Source organism: Dromaius novaehollandiae, chromosome 4, assembly GCF_036370855.1.
Source record: "Dromaius novaehollandiae isolate bDroNov1 chromosome 4, bDroNov1.hap1, whole genome shotgun sequence".
NCBI lineage: Eukaryota > Metazoa > Chordata > Aves > Casuariiformes > Dromaiidae > Dromaius > Dromaius novaehollandiae.
The window spans coordinates 18,251,314-18,271,737 of NC_088101.1; the positions used below are offsets into that span (position 1 = coordinate 18,251,314).

Consider the following 20,424-nt stretch of genomic DNA (forward strand, 5'->3'; position numbering starts at 1 on the left):
GCATCCTTCCTGCAACACACTTCCGGGCCACTAAAGGAAAGTTTGCCCAGTTCAGCCCCAAGGCTCCAGTAGTCAGCCTCGAGGCAATGCTAAGGGGAAACTGCCCTGGCTGCAAATACTCACTGGCTGACTGACTGAAGCAAGAGGACACCTACCCATAGCAATCTGCATCCTGAACATCTAGAACAGCATCTTGAACAGACCGGCTGCCTCTTCTTACAGGTTTGCTCTGGTTCGATACTGGGCCACCACTCCTCTAGTTCATTCAGTACCATCCGACTGCATTTGACCAGAGCCAGCTTTGATTTTCTGGAAACTCTTCACATTTCCTGCTTCTGAAACTTTCTCTTCATGTTCACCAAACCGTAACTTCATTGCCTTTCTAAACTTGCAATAGACAGGTATAAAGGTCTCTGGGTGTTTGCTGCTTTTCAACAGCTGCTTGGGATTGCTGGAGTTGTGGTTCTGGCAGTACCTGAAACTTTACAAGCCTCAGCGATAAAATCACAGCTTCCATAAGCAGAGCGATGATGTTTAATGGTTAAACACTGTGATCATATTCTTGTAGAGCTTTTGTGCAGCTTCTCCATTTAATACTCTGTTCTCCATGTCCGTGGTGGACAGTAAAAGAATTGGCTTAAACTGAAACAAGAAAGATTCAACTTATACTTCAGAAAAAGCTATAAGGGTAGCAAAAACCTGGGCTAGATTGCTTGGGGATGCTGTGGAGCCTCCATCCTGGAGGTCTGTAAGAACTGGTTAATCAAGCGTGCCAGTAACACCTAGGCACTCAGGATCTTCCCTGGGAACAGCGGGGTCAAGTAGAGAACATCCCAGCCTGTTTTTCTACAGCTTTGTTAACTTCGTACAGTTGAAGCTGGGATTCAGAGGAGGACCTTTCTTTAAGAAATGCCTGAGCGCACTGCATGTAAATATTTATTTCTGTTATCTGAAACTACTTCCTTGGCTTTATCAAAAAAGGCATAGCAATTCATCTCCGCTTCCAGTGCAGGGCTTTAGCGGTCCGCACCTGAAATATGCAAGCATGTCCAAGGAAAATCTCAAGAATAATACAGCCAGACGTGCAGATGGCTAACAAGGAATAAAAGTGCTTTCTTAAATAACATGCCACAAGCTGGAACACTAGGGTGCCAACCACTGCGACAACTTGCATACAGCAGGTAAATCCAAAGTCCAAAACAAAACAACAAAACAAGGCACATTCAGTGACCCCCAAAGCCATGCCGTCTGTAGAGCTCTTTCGGCTTTCCTTTTCATTCCCACCTTGGCCTCTGTGTGCGCAGCACCGCACAAGGGGAAGTGGAGGAAGCTCTCTGCCTACTGCTTGTGTATCTTTGGATCAAAACATCAGGGCAGTGGCAGTGCTGGAGGGGCAGAGATGGGCAGAATTTCTCATGCCTATGACAAGAACTGGTGTTACAAGAGGCAAAAGCACATGTGCCTATAAAAGCCGGGCTCTGAACAGGGCTCTGCACTGCGCGCAGCCCCGTGCAGGTCACTGCTTAGGCAGCTACAGCATCGTGCACCCCCGAGCAAATCTGCTGCTGCTGAGACCTGTCCTCAGTGTGGCTACAGCAAGTGCTCCCCGAGTGCCTTCACGCACCTTTGTCTTCTGCAAAACTACAACTGTATCTATACTGTGAGACCCGCTTCCTGGGATCAGCGGGCAAAGGAAAACATGCAGAAAATCCGGAAGACAGGTTCAGGAAAATAGGGTAATCCTTATGGCAGGATTATACCCAATCCGTAGTCAGAACTGATAATATCTGCCTTGCAGTGTCTTCATCTGGCAGTTCATGAAGGGATCCAGATCTTGAGTTTTACAGCAGCCCCTCCCCTCATTGCCCAAAGATATCTGAACAGAGAAAGATCACAGAGTTTTCTCAAATTGGCTTTTATCCATCATTTCCATTTGTTTTGTCACTATTTACATTCAGCTGCTATTTGCTGATCCAGGCTGTTCAGCCCTATGCTTACAAATTGATTTTAGCTAGCAAAAACCATGACTGTGATCTAAGACCGAGATAGTATTTCCCTTGCCTGAAGAACATTTGACCCTAAGTTATCTTTGTATTTCCGGGAATAAACATGATCCTGAATGCAAAAGAATAGCACCAACCTGCCTGCTTGTGAGGGAAGGTTGTGAAGAAGTGCCCAGGAGCTCCACTCGTCATGCTTCTTCCTGTAGCAGTATAGAGTTGGAGTTGGGAATTATAGGAATGAGGACAACAGAGCAGATCATGGTTTTACTTTACTGTAGACAGAGGTCGTCATCCACAGAACTGCACAGAAAATTTTCACCAAACTCCTATAGGACTGTACATAAAGCTTCTCGCTTAATAGCCTAATTTTCTTTCTTTCTTTTTCTTTTTTTTTTTGCTAATCATGTCATCGTTTCTAATCAAAAGTTTGTTGCCACTTTGGAACAGATCTTGTCTACCATCAGCTTTGACCAGAGGTCTTTCAAAAACACCCCCGAAAACAGTCACACCACACACACCCCCAACCATTTTTAAAAGAAACATTAACAGTTTGAAACCAAAGCTAGTTGTCAGAATCACCCACCAACCCAGACCTTTCAATTATCTTTCACCAAGATACTTATCGAAAAGTGCCAAAGTATTTCCAACTGGCCTTTAAGGTCAAGATTTCATCTGCTGTTTGATCCCAAGTTAAGACAAATCCATAATGCTCTGCTATATCTGCCCCTATCTTTCTCAAGAACAAATGTGCCTTTAAAATGTATTTACCTAGCTCAATTACACAGTTTTACAGAAAAAAAAAAATAGCTGTTTTCTTATACAGAACAGCTTTGCACAAATCCTTGGGTTTGACATTCTGCACATGTAAATCCCCAAATCTAGTTCTGAATTTTCTCTAGGTGTTCACCTAGCTTACATGTCAAATTGTGCTTGCTTTCCATGAGACTTGGGCTTTTGAAAAAGGGACTTCAGGTTTAACTCAGACTACTGGAAAGTAGTCCAAGGTAAAGATGGCATAAGTAGCTGATATTTAAAGGTAAGTAAAAATGATTTTCAAGAGCAGCTTAAAATCCTCGGTTATGTCTGAACTGGTTGACTCAGGTGCAAACTGACCTCCTGTCTCCGGCCAGGCACACTACCTACCTCCCAAGCAAACAGCAGGGCAAGACTGGCACACTTCAGTGCATACAGCAGCCACCCCAGTTCCTCAGGTTTGCAAGCAGGAAGGTTGTCGGGAGCAATAGCAAGCTCCAAGCAAGTCCTCAAGTGGAGGATGGATGGAACATGCAGTAAAGCATCCCTAATATTTGCTTGAGACACAACCAGTGGGAATCAAGACAGTCAATTTTCAGGTGTGGAGGGCAACCGCAAAGCCCACAGACCTCGGCTCACCACTTCTAAAAATAAGCATTCTACTGGATGAAATACAGATCAACTCTGGGGAAAGCAAATCTCACAGGATACGTAATTTTGGCAGCTAAGATTACTGCCCTTCATCTGCCTCTGTCAGTTCTTTCTCTTCTTGGAGACACATCATCATCTCTTTAACATTTAACACATTATGAATTGTTGTTTGGCAGCATCAGTAGTAGGCATCTTAGTCACACTTAGATGCAATTTCCTAGTTAATGAATGCACTCCTTTGCTTTGTAAAAAAGAAAAAAGGAAAAGTTACCCCAAATGGTCCCTTTCATCAAGTGATCCCTTTTACCAAGCTTAAAACAGGTTAAGCTCCTTGAACTGTATCTCAGTAGAATGTTGTTCCAGAACCTCACTTTTGTTTGCTGTATTTGGACAAAGAAGATGCTGCACTACCTGAGATTTTAATGACAATTCCCTTTTAGCAAGTTCAGCTGGCTATTTGCTTAAATATAGTGGCTATAAATAGTGGTTGCTATAAAAGCAACTACTTGTAAATCTCACACAATCACGTAAAAAGGTGCAGTACTTTTATGCCCACTACATAAGCTGCAAAAACAAGGTTTGCAGTTGCACCCTATTCTGTAGGCAGAAAGCCATAGCCCACAGGAAACCATTTTGTTGTCAGGGTTTACTCGACTGTCATGCAGGGACTTGATGGAAAATTAACTGAATAGCAATATGGAAGAGGTCTACCTTGCAGTCTGTTCCACATCATTTGAAATTCTTGAATTCTTCCGTCCAACAAAGTCACGTGTAGCAATGACGCAGGTATCTTCAGTTAACTGACCCTCGTGTGCTCTCCCCCCACCCACAGACAGGATTCACGAGGCAGCAGATCCACAATTTCATGCTGGCCTTGTTGGCTTTATCTAAACAGATTCAATAGAAGTGCCTTCAATAACAGATCATGTCCCTGGGTACTGGCACTTTGCCTCTGGGCGTGTGACAACTCAAAATCAGCCCATGCTTCGTGCTGCGTCTGCGCCTTCATAGCAACAGCCTCTCCTGTACACAGGCCTTACAGGGAGGCAGGTGGTAACAGGCAATTTAGGGCTGCAGGAGAAAAAGCCACCAGGCTTCACAGAATGCTGCTGGGGGCAGCCCCTTTCTCAGAGGTTCTGCTATCAATCTCCTCCTCGTCTTGCACAGATTCAGTAGCATCTTAGCCTGTTACCCTACAAGTTCTCCAAACACTTACCAAAATGATTAATGCAAGAACCATTCCAGGAACTCTTCTTTTTCCTCTCCAAATGTAAAGAAAACCCAGTTTTCTTTTATTTTTTGCTTTTGTCCCATTTCTTGTGAACAATGCCATACATACCTACTTCTGATGAGTTGCAAAAAGAGCAAGAGTGAGTGTGCCCCTTTTTCTGACCAAAGAATTAAAATCCTGATAAGAAACCTAAATCTAATTTATTGTTGACCTCAGAGCCAAAGCTCTGGCCAGTATTTTCTTATCCTCCTCTTGTCCCCAAGGTGGTTTGCAAAGCCAACAAAACAAAACAAAACAAATATGTGTAGCAGTCACTTGTCAGTACAATATCCTGAAATGGTCGTGCCTGGAGACCACAAGCCTATGGAGTACAGCGGCCAGTGATGGGACCAAGAGCACTGAGGCTGGTCCGCCCTCATAGGGAGGGAAAATTGATTTCTGACAGCTGCATTTTCTGGAATATGAGCAGTGGTAAGAAACTAAGAGCCTCAGGACCCGAGACACACACACAAAATATCCTGGGAGTTGGTGTCTGAGTCTATGAAGTATCACTTGTAATCCTGGAGGATTTCTAAGGAGACCTGAAAAGTGTACTGGAGTTGCAAATTAAATGTAGCAGGAATCTTTTTTTTGCCAGCAAAGTACCACTGGAGACATCTCAGGTAATAACCAGTGGCCACTTAGCAATGTAGCAATCCCTTTCCTAGATTTTATTTCTGTTACTAGATTTCAAATGCTAATGCCATGACTATATTTAACTAAGCGGTCAGTGCCAGAAAATATATTTTTATACTTACTCATCTAACCCAGTTAATCCTGATGATGACAATTTCACTTGCTGAAAATGAACAGGGCAACTATGTAGTACTTGTACTCTGGAAAAAATCATTACCTGGCCAAGAGTGTGAATTTTCTTGAACACATAAACCCAAAGTCAGGTAATTTTAAAGTCCTCTGTACAGTCATTTTTTGTATCTGCATACAAATGTTAATTCTCTGCATAAACTCATTATTTCTGATCATTAATATTCTTCTCATACTAAAGAGACAAAATGCTAAGAACATAAAATATGAAGTGGACACAAGAACTCAAGTTTTTCTCTGCTAACGACAGGCAAAGTATATTGGCGTGCTGCTACGATTACAGCTGCGTACAGCTACAAGATGTCATAAAAGCAGCAAAGAACACAGGAGATTCTAGAATTCCCATATTTCCCTCCACTCACAAGACATCTGTCTGCATCTTGTAAAGTTGTTCAGCACTGCGAACAACCAGGGCCACTGTGTGCTCAGTCAAACTCTTGCACTAGAAAAGACGGTGTGCTTAGCACAGAGGGAAGTTCACCTGCTGTAGCTGGAAAAAGAAACCACTGACCTGGCATCCTGCTAAAAAGGACGTCCTTCGCAGCACTGCTTGTCAGGTAGTTCAACGTTTCTTTCTGTCACGCCAATTTTTAAAAGATTTCCAGGTATAGACTGGTAACTGGTAAAAATGCAACCAACAATATAAGTTGTAGAGATATGGATATCAACCATTTTTTCCTAAGAGCCCATTAACACAATCAGATGTAAGAGTACTCTAAATAACTCCTCCTTAGGGAAATGGGAGTGTCATTTTGGGTTTGATCAACATTCTGGGTGTGATTTTATCTACAAAATAAAAGTAACAGCATGGGCTGGTAATACAGTTTTACAAGCATCCAATTCTTTGTGATATCACTGCATTTAATTTTAGTAATTTAAATATCAACACAGTGTCATGAATACATGATCCCTATATCCCTATAATATCCCTATATCCCAACAACATATTGGGTCAGCAACAATTGTATATAATACTGTGAGATTTCTAAATAACTGATGAGATTTTAGACTTGGGTTTTACAAGACAATTAAGAGTGCCACAGAAAATCTATTAAGCAATTTAGTAAAGAAGAAAACCATCCCACATGACTTCATTTTTAAACACCTGTAAACAGACATAGTCCTTTAAAAGTAATGTACATAGAAACATAAGTAGAATTATGTTGAAAATCAGAAGCTCCAGAAAAATAAGGTATCTTCTGCTCCTACAAGTTATTTATACACTATTTTTAGTAAGCATTTAATCTTAAGGACAATACATTTTATGGCAAGTATTAGACATTTTAAAAAAGAAACTATAGGGCTTTTGGAACAGCTCTTCTCCCAGTTAAAATATTTTTTGGAATCAAAGTTCAGTCTAACCACTAGAGCCAATACCAGGAGATACCTACTTTTATTTTTTGTATCAGGAGATGCAGGTATTTTAAATTCTTATTGTATACTGGTAGGAAGAACTAGGCATCCCACCATTATAAAGAATTTCCTAAAAAATGGAAGATCTATTTCTATTCAGTTATGACATCTTATTTTTTTTTATTTCTAATCAACTTTTCTTGATTTTGATATTTTGGTATTTGATTCTGTTTAAAGTTACAGTGGTTGAAAGCTAGGAGAAAATACTGTGATAGCATAGGCATAAGAGTTTAGTGGCACAGAAGCGTTTTTGTTCCAGACTTTAAAGCAGCCTTTGGATAGATAGATGTCTGATGGATAAGAATACCAACAAAATATTTTGATGAAGATGCATTTAACATAGAAACTGGTCCAAATGGAAATGTTCTTTATTGAAATCACAACAAGACAGTAGCTACAGATGAAGACCTTACCAAACATCTGTAGTGAACAAGACAGGTTTGCTAATGTTAAACTAGGACTGACTCACTGGTGCTGCATATTGTTTATAATTCACATCCTTGAAAACAAAGAAAAAGGAAGAATTTCCTTTCTTACAAGATGGAATCGGATATCAATTAATCCTTCATCATTCTATGTGAACCAGTTAAGCATTACTAAATATGGTGAAAAATAAACAAAAAATTAAACGCAGTGCAATGCCATAGGTGCACTGTAGGATTCAGGATCAAAACGCTTCTTGAAAAGCACTGAAAAGCATAAATTCATTTGCTACTTAAAATTCTCTATGCTGATTAATGCATTTTACAGCTTTTCCACAATTCTATCATTTCTATCCACAAAGACCAAACTATTTCCTTTAAGTCTTCTTTCCTACATTAATAGGAACACAAACCTGTAAAATAACTTACACAATAACATCACAACCGAAGACAGTGTTAATTGCCAAGGGCAAATATTTCACACCTGACTTCATAGTATAAATAGTAACTCTAGGGAAAGCCTTTCTTTGAAATTAGTGCCCAGGTTTATTATTTTCCCCAAAACAAAACTCTAACCTCAGATTTTACTTTATAAAAATCAGGAATGAGTCAGTAGAGTTCTAGCAATATAAAACATGGTAGTGAGGTGAAAACTGACTTTATCAATGAATTTATGAACATTTAAGTGTCAGAGAAAAATTAGAGAAGTGTTAGAGAAAATAACTGGATGCACTCTTGATTAGTATGGAAGAGTACAGGAAGAAATAACTGCATCTGTTTTGGCCACACTGAAATCAGGTTATCTGGCAAAATGGCTGGTCTTTTCGATTCACTTCAAGAATGTTTTGTATAAGGCAGCAGTTTGCAGCACTAACACCAAAGCACATGCAATTTACCAGTATTGCTGCATATGATCAAAATGCCAATTTGAAGGTAAGACAGATCATAGTTAAGAAAGAATATTTGCTTAAACCACCCGCCTTTCCTTCTCTTTCTTTTTTATTTTCATCCTTTATTTGTTAGTCATGTTATCCCTGAAGTATTTTATCTGCTCCCAGGCATTTCCCAAAAATAAAAGCTCCCCATCACCTACAAAGCACTTCCATGAACTGTAGCTTCCATGCTCTGTCCTCGTGCACAAAATGTGACAATTCACAGGGGACAAACACTCACCTTGCCTCGGATGTTTTTTCATGGTATACAATGAACTTAATGCCAGACCTTCAACTCTGGAATTTATGTTCTTTGTTTTCAGATGAGCAAGCCTCGTATTTGTTGACTGTCTGTGCACACTGTAAAATCTGACAGCTCATTCAAGTTTTCCCGAGTCAGAAAAAGTTACGGAATAAAAATGTAACTTTGCAAGTAATTAAGAGCTGCTTGAAAAATTGTCCTGTCCTTTTTCCCAATCCTGTCTTCTCTGCATATACCTTAAAACGTATCAAAAGCCACACATTGCCTACTGACCCCAACAGATAGCTGTTGAATTTCTCCACTGTCAGCCTACCTAGCTTCCCCAGTCAGGAGCTCTTACAGGTGACATTCTTATGGGGAAAGAGTTCTCCACAATTGCTTGTGAGGTAGTATCTGAAACACAGCTTGGTCCTCATCTCCTCTGGGGAAGAGAAGAGAGGGAGAGAATGGAGGAAAGCAACTTTGAGTCAGCTCTGCTAGGTCAAAGAAAAGCCTGAAGGGCCTGTGCCACGAGGAGACATATTAGCCTAAGTGTAATCATGCTATCCCTTGTTATGCTGGTACAGCTTCTTATGCAGATGCATTTCTTCCAGAATAGAAGTGTCAGCACTGGGAGCTGTAGTTAAAACTGCAGTTACACCTGTTATTTTTCAGGAACAAGGCCTGTCCGAGATTACAGAACAACCAAATATGGCATAAAAAGCAAAACTTAAGGTGTCATGGTAACTGCTGAGCAGTGGATACTGGAGGCTGCTTTACACTTTATTTATTTATATGTTATACATTGAGCCATGAGAACACCAAGCTCAGGTATGTCATAGGGAAAACAAGATTTTCCTGTTCTGATTAAATAGACTTTGGTGTGATTTAACAATAAAAGAAGCCTCTTTTTAATGTATTCCCACATGCTCTGGCTCAACTCAAACTGAAGTCAACAAGCTGTGGCTAAGACCCAAATATAAAATGGCAACCGCAGCAACATCCTCTGTCTACAGTATTCATTGCAAGTATTCAAAACAAAAGCAAAATTACATTTAACAGTGCGTGGTCCACAATTTTTTATTTAGTGGATTGTCAGGAAAGACATACATGATAGAAAGCTATTTAATCTAGGTTTGTATCTATCCACTGTAAGGCTTTTATGAGATAAGACTTGATGTTCCAACTACTTACAATTTTAATCTAGGAAACATTATTAAAAATTGTCCTTTGGAAGGCATGTACATGAAGCCAGCAATGGCCAGGGCAGAAATGTGACTCTGGGGGATGCATCACATTACCTGTAATTCATTAGTGTCACTGACCACCAGGACATGGTAGAGAAATGAACTCAAAGAAACTTGATTCTAGACCACTGTGAGGTAGATTAGATAAACTTTCTGTGTGACATTTGCAAGGTGCCTTCAATAACCCACCATTGTGGGGATGTTCCCAACCTTAGAAGTTATTGTTCTGAGTACCCTAACCAAGGTGTCAGAGACAAAGAACACTGTGAAAACTAGTGATTTCTACTGCACCGAAGCAAAAAAAGTCGAGTTAATGGTAAGAACATCTACTAGTCTGTCATTCAACCTCTAAAGGAAAATCTAGAACAGACTCCAAGTATTAAGACACATAGGACTGCCTTGCTGCATATACAGCCCTTAATAAAGATAGCAATCAAAAAGGCCTGGACATTTCTTTTGCTTTCATTACTAGTCCCTTCACTTCTCTCCACAAGTCAGAAAGCAACCTACCCCTGTATTTTAATATACTCTATTATTACACAAAGGTGTCTCAAATATGCATGGCAATGAGCAGTTGAGCTCCTGAAAAAAAACTACACGGAAGTAAAAGCAGCTGTAGGACTGACAGCTGAAAAGTGACCACAAGCAGTATTAGATGACTGAGGTAACTACTTAGGAGTGAAGCGGTAGGTAGCTTGCTTCCACCCTCCTGTGCTTAAAGGTAAAAAGATACAAAGCATTAACAAGAAAAACAGTAATTGAAATTTCTGCTACCTTTCTGTCCATGTCAATTCATGGTCTTTATTTCACTTCCAGCATTAGGCCCCACCTGATGAACTGGAGGGCCAACCTGCTCTCCAAAATAACACTCTGCAAGAGAATAAAAAAGGTTACACAATGAATATCAGCTTCAAGTCACGGCCTGAACCTCAGTTCAACCACAACATGCCACAGAACCCGCATTACCCTCCCTCTAGAAGCTCAGATGGGACATACTTCTTGTCCAGGCATGTTCCCCATCCTAGAATGGTCTGTCACATACGAGGTAAGTGTTGTTCAGGAACCACACGACTAGCCTGGAAAACTGCCCTGGCAAGCATGAAAAGAAACATGACTGTAACATGATTTTGTTCTAAAAATCACCCACCCTTCCTGTTTCCAGTATCTTGGTAAGAGAAGCATTTCACCAGCATGCACAAACTCAGTAAAAAAATCCCACATTCGGTACTATGACTAGTCATGACTGAAATACTGAGAGCCTTCAGGGACAATGAGCATATGCAGTGTTCCTGGTGTGGTCATCTGCATGCTCGTGAAGTGTCCATTGCACAGCCAGGAGCAAAGGACATCTTACTCAAAACAAAACATTGAAAAAGTTCTATTAAAACACACTTCACTACAAATTTGTTGCTCACAACTTAGAACATGCCCTAGGTACATTCCAGTATGCATGCACAAAGTCGTTACCTTCATTTCAACCCACTAAGCATCTTTATTTGTCCTCAACAATGAAAAATCTCAGGTTGACAATGTAAAGCTTAGCAGTGCTAAATTCTTTACAAGGTACAACTAAAACCATTTCACAAAAGGACCATCTGGAATTTCTTTTAAGCTAAATTAATTTCTCTTTCCTTTTCTGTAATAATGCTAACCTGCTGTTCTATAAACACTGTGCTGCTCTGCTGCATGATAGATCTGGCTGTGATTACAATGCTTACACCTGAAAGGGATACAGAGAAAAGCACTGTACCAAGTGCATGAGCAAGAGAAGAAACAGTACTTCTAAAGACTAGCTTTTGTTTCAGACTCTATAGACCCTACTAACTCACTAATTCATCACTCTCACCAAAGTAACGTTCAGCTGTAACTACTTTCTGCTTAGTATGTATCTTACGTCAGATATTTGTTAGAACCAAGGTTCTGAAAAAAAAACATCAATTACTCAATAAAACTGCTTCCTATTTTAAAATTAGTTTGACTTACTTTAATGATAAAAATAAGGTGTTCTTTTTCAATTCCTATTAGTGTGGCTGAGAAAGGAAGATTCTAGTTCTTCTAATACATCTACAGACTCACTGAATTTCAGCTGTTGGGTTCAACTTCCTCCTCCTAGTTCACTACACTGAAATGAACCACATACCTACAACCTCTCTGAACATGAAGAGTATAAACTGGCCTACCACCGGGTAGGGTTTAAGAAGGAAAAAGTCAACACTGATTTTTCAATATAAAGCTGTGATGGTGTTGCAGAAACCATGCTTTTATTGGTGAGGCTGATAAATCTGAGCTTAGTTTATGAGAAACAATAAACATGAAAGTCAGCAAAACTCTAAACCTGCAAGGCTGCAGTCCAACGTGTACTTCTACTTTTTGCATATGTACAGTCGGTGCCTTCAGGAGGCAGTTTTTCAACTTAATTCACGTCTGCTGGACTACAATAAACTGATGCTAGGAACTACTAGGACACACATGTAAGGAGGGCCAACTAAGGAGTTATTTTTAGATGTATTAGGATGGAAAGACATTCTGCCAATTGCACAGGCCCACTAATAAAACACAACATGAAATTGCTAAGACTGGTTCAGGAAAAAGGTGTAGTATTCACTAAGGAGATACATATTTGGAAAGAAAGAGAAAAAATTGTCGCTCACAGAAAATTATTTTCCAGTTTCTCAGTAAATTTGGTAGTCCCAAAGACATCTTGCTAGAGCTTCATGTTGTAAAAATGAACAAACCTAGTACTTTGCATCTAGGGATGTTAAAGAAATAATGAAGCCAGTAATGTAATTTTTAGAAGTTGCTAGCACAACTTTTTAAGTCCTAGAGGAGCAGAGAAGTCTGAGGAAACTGAAAAAGTTCTGGCAGAGCCAAGAGTCAAGAGTAGGTAGGATGCACTAAGGCAGCTAAAGGCTGTTAGCCTGCCAGGAGTCCAGAGACAAATTAGTGGGACTGTTAATAAGGATTCAGCTGATGAAGTGTGGAAAGATCAGAGCATAACCACGTTAGTGTGTCTGGATTCTTGGAAAACGGGTCCTGTAAAAGAGAACATAAAAGTTTGGTTTAACTCTTTGAGAATATAAATTTAATGGAAAAGGTAACAACACAGATGTAGGATGCTTAAACCTCTGTAATATGTTCAATGCAGTTGCATTTAAACTTTTTAAACTGATTTTAAAAAATGGTATTATAGAATGTTAGACAACATTTAAATGCAACGTTACACATCTAGCAATAAAAGAATGCAAGCCACAATAAGGGAGAACAGAAATGCTTTCAGAAAGCTAGTCTGAAAAAGACTAGAGGTTCTTAATGGAAAGGTAACATGAATTCTTTGTGCAACAGACCACCATAAGGTAATGTAAACCCAGGATGGTGAGTAGGGTAATGAGATGAGATATGAAATTAATTTTATTTCTGCGTATAGCATTGACAAAATTTGATACAGGTATACTATGTACAACTCTATCATCTTCCCTTTTAAAGCATGCTCTAAAATTGGAGATGATACAAAAGAAATGATCCAGGACCTGAAACAAGATGCCTTGGAATGAATGAGCTCAACCTGTTGGGAGAGGAGGGGAGAGAGCTCACAGTGTGGAGAGAGGCATACAAATACTTTCCGAGTAGGCTGAATAGACTGTCTACTGGTCCTTTCTTGCCTTAAAACACTGAATTTGCACAGAAACTACCCGGTTCACACAGGTGAACAAAACAAATTAAACTTCTCTAATGGCATCTGAAAAACAATCCATTAACTTCTGCTGCTCTTATCTAAGATAACAGGCTTTTTAAGACAAGCACAAGAATGACAGTTAACTTCTAATTATCACTGCTAAATAAGGGTGCTTCACCATACCTGGCCACTCTCCAGGTTTTATCTGGAACATCATCACTGTTCAAGTAAGAGGCTGATTACACTGTCCACTATAAGACAGTGATGACCGCTTATGCCCCTCTGCTATCTATCAAAATATGCTTTCTTTATTCACTGTTTAAATACCTCCCTCTGCTTGTTATGCTATCAGACTGGCTTCTTCAGTTAAATAATCAGAGAAAGGGGTGTTCAAAAGGTTATGTGGTAACAGTTCAGAGCCTTCTAACAGATTATTCCAGCATACCCAGTTTGGCCACTGTGTGCCATGCATTTGGGATTTTGGTCTCAATATGACTCAGGAACCTGCAGATGCAGAACAAGCCTCATTAGATGGTCAAAAGAAAAAAAAACTACAGGGTAGTTTTTTTAAACACTTGAGAAAAATAAAAATTCCAGCTGACTATACATGTGAAGCGGTGGATACAGAACTCATCTGTGTCTCTCTCTAATACTGGCTCCAGGGGGTAATCTCAAAATACAGAAAGTAACCTTTTCTCATATATGCTACCAAGTCTCTTCCTATCATGCTTCTGGTATGAGCAGCACAGACTGGGACAGATCGACCATGGACCTAATGCAATGACTAAATCATACTGGATTTGCAAATTTTATCACAATTAGGTGGTACTTTTCCTGCTAGGATTCTCAGATTCTTGAAATTCCCTTTGACTCATTCCATAAGCTCTTTGTTTTTATACACAAATGTATGTGTTTGTTTTCCATTCATCCACCACAGACTCCCCTTTGAGATCATCTACAAAGTTACTATGTGTGCTTGCTTATTGTAGTAAAGACTGTATCCATTTGTTTTTTTGCACAGGGTTAAACAATGCTCCTATCTGTGTTGTAAGAGAGACAGGCAGATTTTTAAGAGAATGCGTAACTGCTGGCAAAACAGGAATCCTGGAGCACAAAGCCCACCAACAACATGCGCTAACTGGGAACACCACAAGCGATGCATCCGCCAACAACTACTTTCCAAGGCTCGAGGCTTGCTTGAGAAAGGGGTTAGGCTCTTCACGGTTCGAGACACGTGAGTAGGGGGGCACCAAACTGCTGCTTTATGCAGCAGCAGAAAAGGAATCTCAGCTGCTGAAGGTGGAACCAGATCTCAGCCAGGGTACTGTCCCATCACAGCCCAGGTCCACATGAAGGGAACCTAGGGCAATGAATCTATGTTAAACAGGCAAACATTTCTTCTCTTCTCTCTGTGTTAGCCACCACATCTTAATAGACTTCTTTTCTCCTTGCTGATTATTACACTTGTAACTTTATATGTTTTAAAGATCACATACTCACTAGACATCTAATATTTTATGTCACAATTATCAGCAATTATTGCACCTGTGGGCAACATTCTGCAGTAGTAGTTACATAGCACTGTAAATGTACATCCATGAGATATGTTTTTCAGGATTTTCTTAAACTTTGTTAGGCATCCCAGCACATAATTGCATTAATTTGCTCTGCGAAGTAATAAAAGCAAATACAAAGGGAAGGAAATATACCCTCTTACAGATTTCTAAAACACAACTAATTTATTTTAATTAAAAATGGTACCCTGGACATATTGTAAGGCATATCTTATGGCTTTTATTTTTCAACTTGTGAAAACAATTTGCCTGTTGACTTCCAGAACATGGGGAAGAAGGACTTGGAGACATTCCTAAAGGGATTCCAAATACCCCTACTTCACTTAAAAAGGCAAGTAAAAAACTGGCATACAATTCTGTATTTTAGCACTCTCTTTCACACTTCTGAAAACTGTAATCTGAATCAACTGGTTCAGGCTGATAAGGAGGGCAACACAGACCTAGAAAGAGGAATGTGAGGATCCGAAATGTAGAACACTAGAGCTGGGGATGGCTATGGTAGTAAGTAGGGTGATAACCACGTTATAAATGTGTTGCTTTCAGCTGAGTCTGTATCTTTACATCAACAGCTGTGACTGAGAGTCTGAGCATACGCTGTACTAACAGCAGAAGACACTGCTCAAATGTTCTGTGTTAAACTGAAAAGGAGGGATCCTTGAACATGAACTTTGTTCCCAGCTGCAAAATACTGGTTAGTCATAAGACTATCCTGCACCCCAGCTTTCTTTTAAACCTATGAAATAAATTTCTTAAGAATGACATTAACCCTCCTACTTACCTGCACAGTACAATAGCCATGAAGATGCCTCTGTTAACCCTGTATTTGCACCACACCTGCAGAGCCTGGGTAAATTTCCTGCTTCTTTTATAGTGAATTGCAAGGTTTGAGGAAGATGTACGTGAAATGTGTGACAGCAAGCTTCAAGGAAAGAAAACACACACTTATACAGGAGATGAAAAATATGTCCCCCTTCTGACTGCAGTATGATATTAAAGAAGTGTTTTTGCCTGAAGAAAACATGATAGCTTAAGCCTACAGAGTGGATGTAAATCAGGCTAGTCAGCAGTTATAAGTTAACTTGCTAGTTACATGACAATTTGCCAGCATAGCAGATGAAATAGTTAAAGCCAGCTCATCAAAAAAAACCCAATTACTATCTACTCAACAGAACAACAGTGTCTTGGGCATGCTGTTACATCTTGTCCCTTTATTTGGTTTAGCTTGGGAAAGCTTTCTATTGACATCATACACCAATATATGCTTGTACAATCTGACTCTGCCATGCTGAATCTGATAGATTACTTCAATAAATGGCCAAAAAGAATATTTGCATCAGAAGGTACACATGCTGCTGTAATCTTTCTTCCCTTTTTTTTTTTGTCTTCTTTTTTCAACAAAGCAGTAAACTACTATCTGATGAAAGATCAGAATTTATCTCTTTAGGATTTTAACTTTTCTTGGTGGGATAAGTATCTGTGTAAAAACTAGTTGTCAGTACATTACCCTCAAGCCAATGGAGAAAACAAACATCCCAGTACAACCCTGGGAGAGAGTTCAGAATAGGCAAGCCAAGAAGGAGAAACTTGGAAAAGCTTCTTTCTAAGTTTCATAGAGAGCTATACGTTCTTCCATGCAAAAGTCACTGCTTAATTACTGCTGGGGAAATACAGGGAGAAGAGGGAAACATTCAAAGCTTCTTGATGCTGAATAACATAATCTAAACTTGGAACACCATGGCAATTGGTCATGAAACTACCAGTGAAAAACAAACAGCAGAAATGCAAAGCATACACAGATCACTGATACTATGCCAAGGAACTGCGATTTCACTGTGCTTTGCTAGTAAGAAAAATCATCAAACCCAATGAAGATGAGAATAAAATTCATTTAGTCTCAAACTGCTGGGGAAAAACCTATCATACTATACACAAAAAACAAGTACAGGAAAAACTTACACCCTCCCCTCTCAACACAGAGATTCTTTAGATTATTTGCCAATAACAGTTTTACTTTCGCTGACAGTGTTTTGTAGAAGCAAGTAGGGATTTAGATCCAACTTTGCAGCTGTATTCATAAATGCCAGTAAAAGACTCTTTTTGTCATAACTCCTTAGTCTCAAGATGCAGTTTATCTAATTACTCATCTCCTCCACAATAACAATGCAATAGCTGAGCAATAAGTTACTATTCCATTACAAATACAGTATCATAATGAGGACTGCACATGCTTTCAAAAAAGTCAATTTAAGTGTTGCTGTATTGCTACTGGACAGGAGAGGGCACTGCTAAGGTGTTTTGCAGTAGAGGCCCTGAAAGCAAGGATTAACTGTTCTTGGAACTTTCCCCTTTTTAACTGTTTTTTTCTCTCTGTTGTTCATAGGTTCCTGAGCTGGGTGTAGTAAAGGCCATGCTTTATCTTTACTATTCACTTATATACACAGAATACAGCTCTTCAAACTCTATTGTATTGTATTCTGGCTGCAAAATAACTGTATGTAATGGCCAGATACTGTTTTACAGCCACACTCAGTAAACTATTACTGTTAATAACTCCGCTAGTTGCCTTTCGCTTTTCCTCTAGGTTTCCCTATTACATTTACAAACAAAAACTTCTGCCGAGCACTTCGTGATTCCAGTGCTTTTCACAGACTTGTAAGCCTGCTCACAGAGAAGTGAAGAGTCACTCAGCAGCACACCACAAATCCATGACTAAAACGCAAACAATCTAAAGGTCCAGATTTAATCCCTTCCTCAGCCAGTTTCCATTAGTTGTTACACTGGGTCACTTTCATTCACCAAAATCCAAATCTCTCCAAAACACAGACCTGTCCCAAAAAGACATTTCAAAGCAAAACATGGCATACTGTTCCACATATTTTATTTGCCAATAAAGGGAAAAATCCAACATTATAGATTATGCTATGAATATCTGGCAGTGTTCTCGGTGATCACATATTAGAGGCTGTAACAACCTGTGCGTTTCCTATTTGTGGCTCTATTCAATAGAATCTCTAACAGTTTTAGACATGTTTTCTGCTTCACAGCCTTGCTGGGGACCAGTGTTAGTCATCTATTTCACATTGCCTTTAACTGCTGTTTCTATTTCCTTATACATTGTTTTCTGCTTTGGAAAAGCTTTTGAAACAACAATTCCAAACCTCTGCACCACCTGCAACTAGCCAGGGAATCCATGCTGCTTCTCTCACCCAGCCGTCCTCTCCATTCATCAACTTGCGTCACAATCCTCACATCCAAGAGAACATGAATTATGTCCCAAGCTACCTGGATCAGGGAATAAAGGTAAAACCTGAGTGCTGTAGTATATAGTTTCCTGTGCTGTTGCACATTTTTGTTTCTCTTGAGGAAGGTGTTTGATCACTGGAGGTTATTTGTCAGATTTTTATCCCCAGTGTGAGTTCTATTGACTTATGTTTTTACTCAGCATTTACTTTGAGTTGCTTTCATGTAACTGAAAGTTGCTATCCAGAGCAGTGCAATTAGCACATGGGCTGAAACTTGTCCTCTAGAAAACAGCCTACAAATATCACGTGCCATAAGCAAGAGGCTTTATATATAACTAACCACTGCTTATGGCTTTCTTCCCATGTCTCTGAAGTGCTGTGTACATGGTACTCTCCCAGCATTACCTTTTGCAGACTGGTGTCCTTAGCTCACATAGCTGCGTACCACAGCAAAACTGATGGGATGGTGTCTAAGCAATTTGCACAGCTGTAAAACTCTGCCTGCTCACAAAGCTAAAGCTAAACTGAAAAACACACACAAAAATCATGTTGCCAAACAGCATCTCTTCCATCACTGTAACTATTCTGTATATCTTCTAGGTGTTGGAAAAACTCTGCAAAGTTTTACAGACAGATTCTCTTGCAGAGATCCAAGGATGGCTCTCAAGGGCAAGTATAAAAGGTAATGCATGCAAATGCATACAGGTTTTGAAAGAACTATCCACTTGTGTATTTGCGTAAAACCGTGAAATTCTCACAGACATGATTTGAATGGGATTGCTGAGATGGAAAGAACAGGATCCAATAAAGTGCACTTGGCCCGGGGGTGGCTCTGCTGAACAGTAAGGTGACAGTGCATAGAAATTAGTCATTCAGACTTCAGCCTGCTCAGATTTGGTGCTGGGTGGAAAAGCGTGCACTCCCAGCAGAGCTCTGGGCTGTCATGGGCTGGGGGAAGGCAGAAGGCAAATGGAACACATCTCTCTTACCTCCTTAAGGCCTTTGAAAATCCCAGGCTGAGGCTCTGATAAGGAAACTCCAGAATTTGCCCCTAAACATCCAGATTAGCAAGTGGGAACTTCTATAAAATGTCTGCTGCCTTCAAATTTCAGAGAAAAACTTCGTGTCCAATCTGATTCACTCAGAACTGACTGGCAAAGATTTGCTGAATTATCAGCCCTGTGCAACAAATGAAGGTACAGCAGAGAACATGAATATCCAGAGTCTGGAAAAGCCTCACCCTCCTCTTTGGGGAGATGCAGAAGAAGAAATGAATCAGTCCAGGTAAAGCCTGCCGTGAGGTTGCTAGGATTAGGGATGAGATAAAGCTCATAACCAGAAATGCATTTTCACATTTATTTGAAAAAAAAAAAAAAAAAACTTCTTTGAATTTGTTTTCTTGTCCTGTGAACCTCAAGAAAAATGCAACTTTGTGACAGAAATTTATCATGCACAGCTTGAATCAAAAGTGCCCCTAACTACAGATGATCCCACACTCTTTGAGCATTAGGGGCACTTGAAAACTCTTTAAAAATAACTCCTGTATGTACATGTAATACACAGTTTACACTACTTATAAAGTCAGACTTTATCCCTTTTTTATTCAGGCCATCCACTAAAGAATCAGAAGCAAGTCAAAGCAAGAAACAGGGTAAGTGATGGAAATTATGAATGTTAAGACACCATGTATCATGCTACTCACTGAACTGTGTAGGGACTATGAATGTCCAGCAGCTCTAACTTTTATCTTTGCAGCAGGCCCAGAATTCAGTGACAGTGTGAAAAATGAAACAAAATTAAAAATGGAAGTCACGTTCTCTAAGAGCTAGATATCCAAGACTTTCCATTGTTGTGGCCACTGAATTGGTTTCTCTTGATACAAAATTCACAAAAATCTCCTTTTAACCGGTGTAACTCATAAATAAAGCAAAGTGAGGGACAAGGACAGCTGCTTCTGCCTCTTGCTAGAATGAACCATAGCAACAAGAGGTATTGATTATCACCTCTTCCTCCACTAAGACCTCCTGCTATAAATTGTACACAGGCTGAAACTCCTTCTGCCAATGCTTTGTGATTTGCCACCATCTAAACATATCTCCCTCACTCTCCTCGGATTAAGCCAGGCTTTCTCACTCAGACTTTTTCAGCTACCAAAAAGCACTTTTGCATCCTTTAGCC

At 39.8% G+C, this 20,424-nt stretch overlaps 1 protein-coding gene across 1 annotated transcript; it reads left to right on the forward strand.

The window, feature by feature from the left end:
- The first annotated feature begins 10,654 nt into the window (after positions 1 to 10,654).
- Positions 10,655 to 19,905, forward strand: C4H4orf17 (chromosome 4 C4orf17 homolog). The gene is made up of 7 exons (XM_064511559.1): positions 10,655 to 10,802; positions 14,452 to 14,664; positions 17,586 to 17,656; positions 18,140 to 18,304; positions 18,847 to 18,928; positions 19,359 to 19,530; positions 19,854 to 19,905. The coding sequence occupies exons 1-7, from the start codon at positions 10,655 to 10,657 to the stop codon at positions 19,903 to 19,905; spliced, it is 903 nt and encodes a 300-aa protein (XP_064367629.1).
- The last annotated feature ends 519 nt before the right edge of the window (positions 19,906 to 20,424 follow it).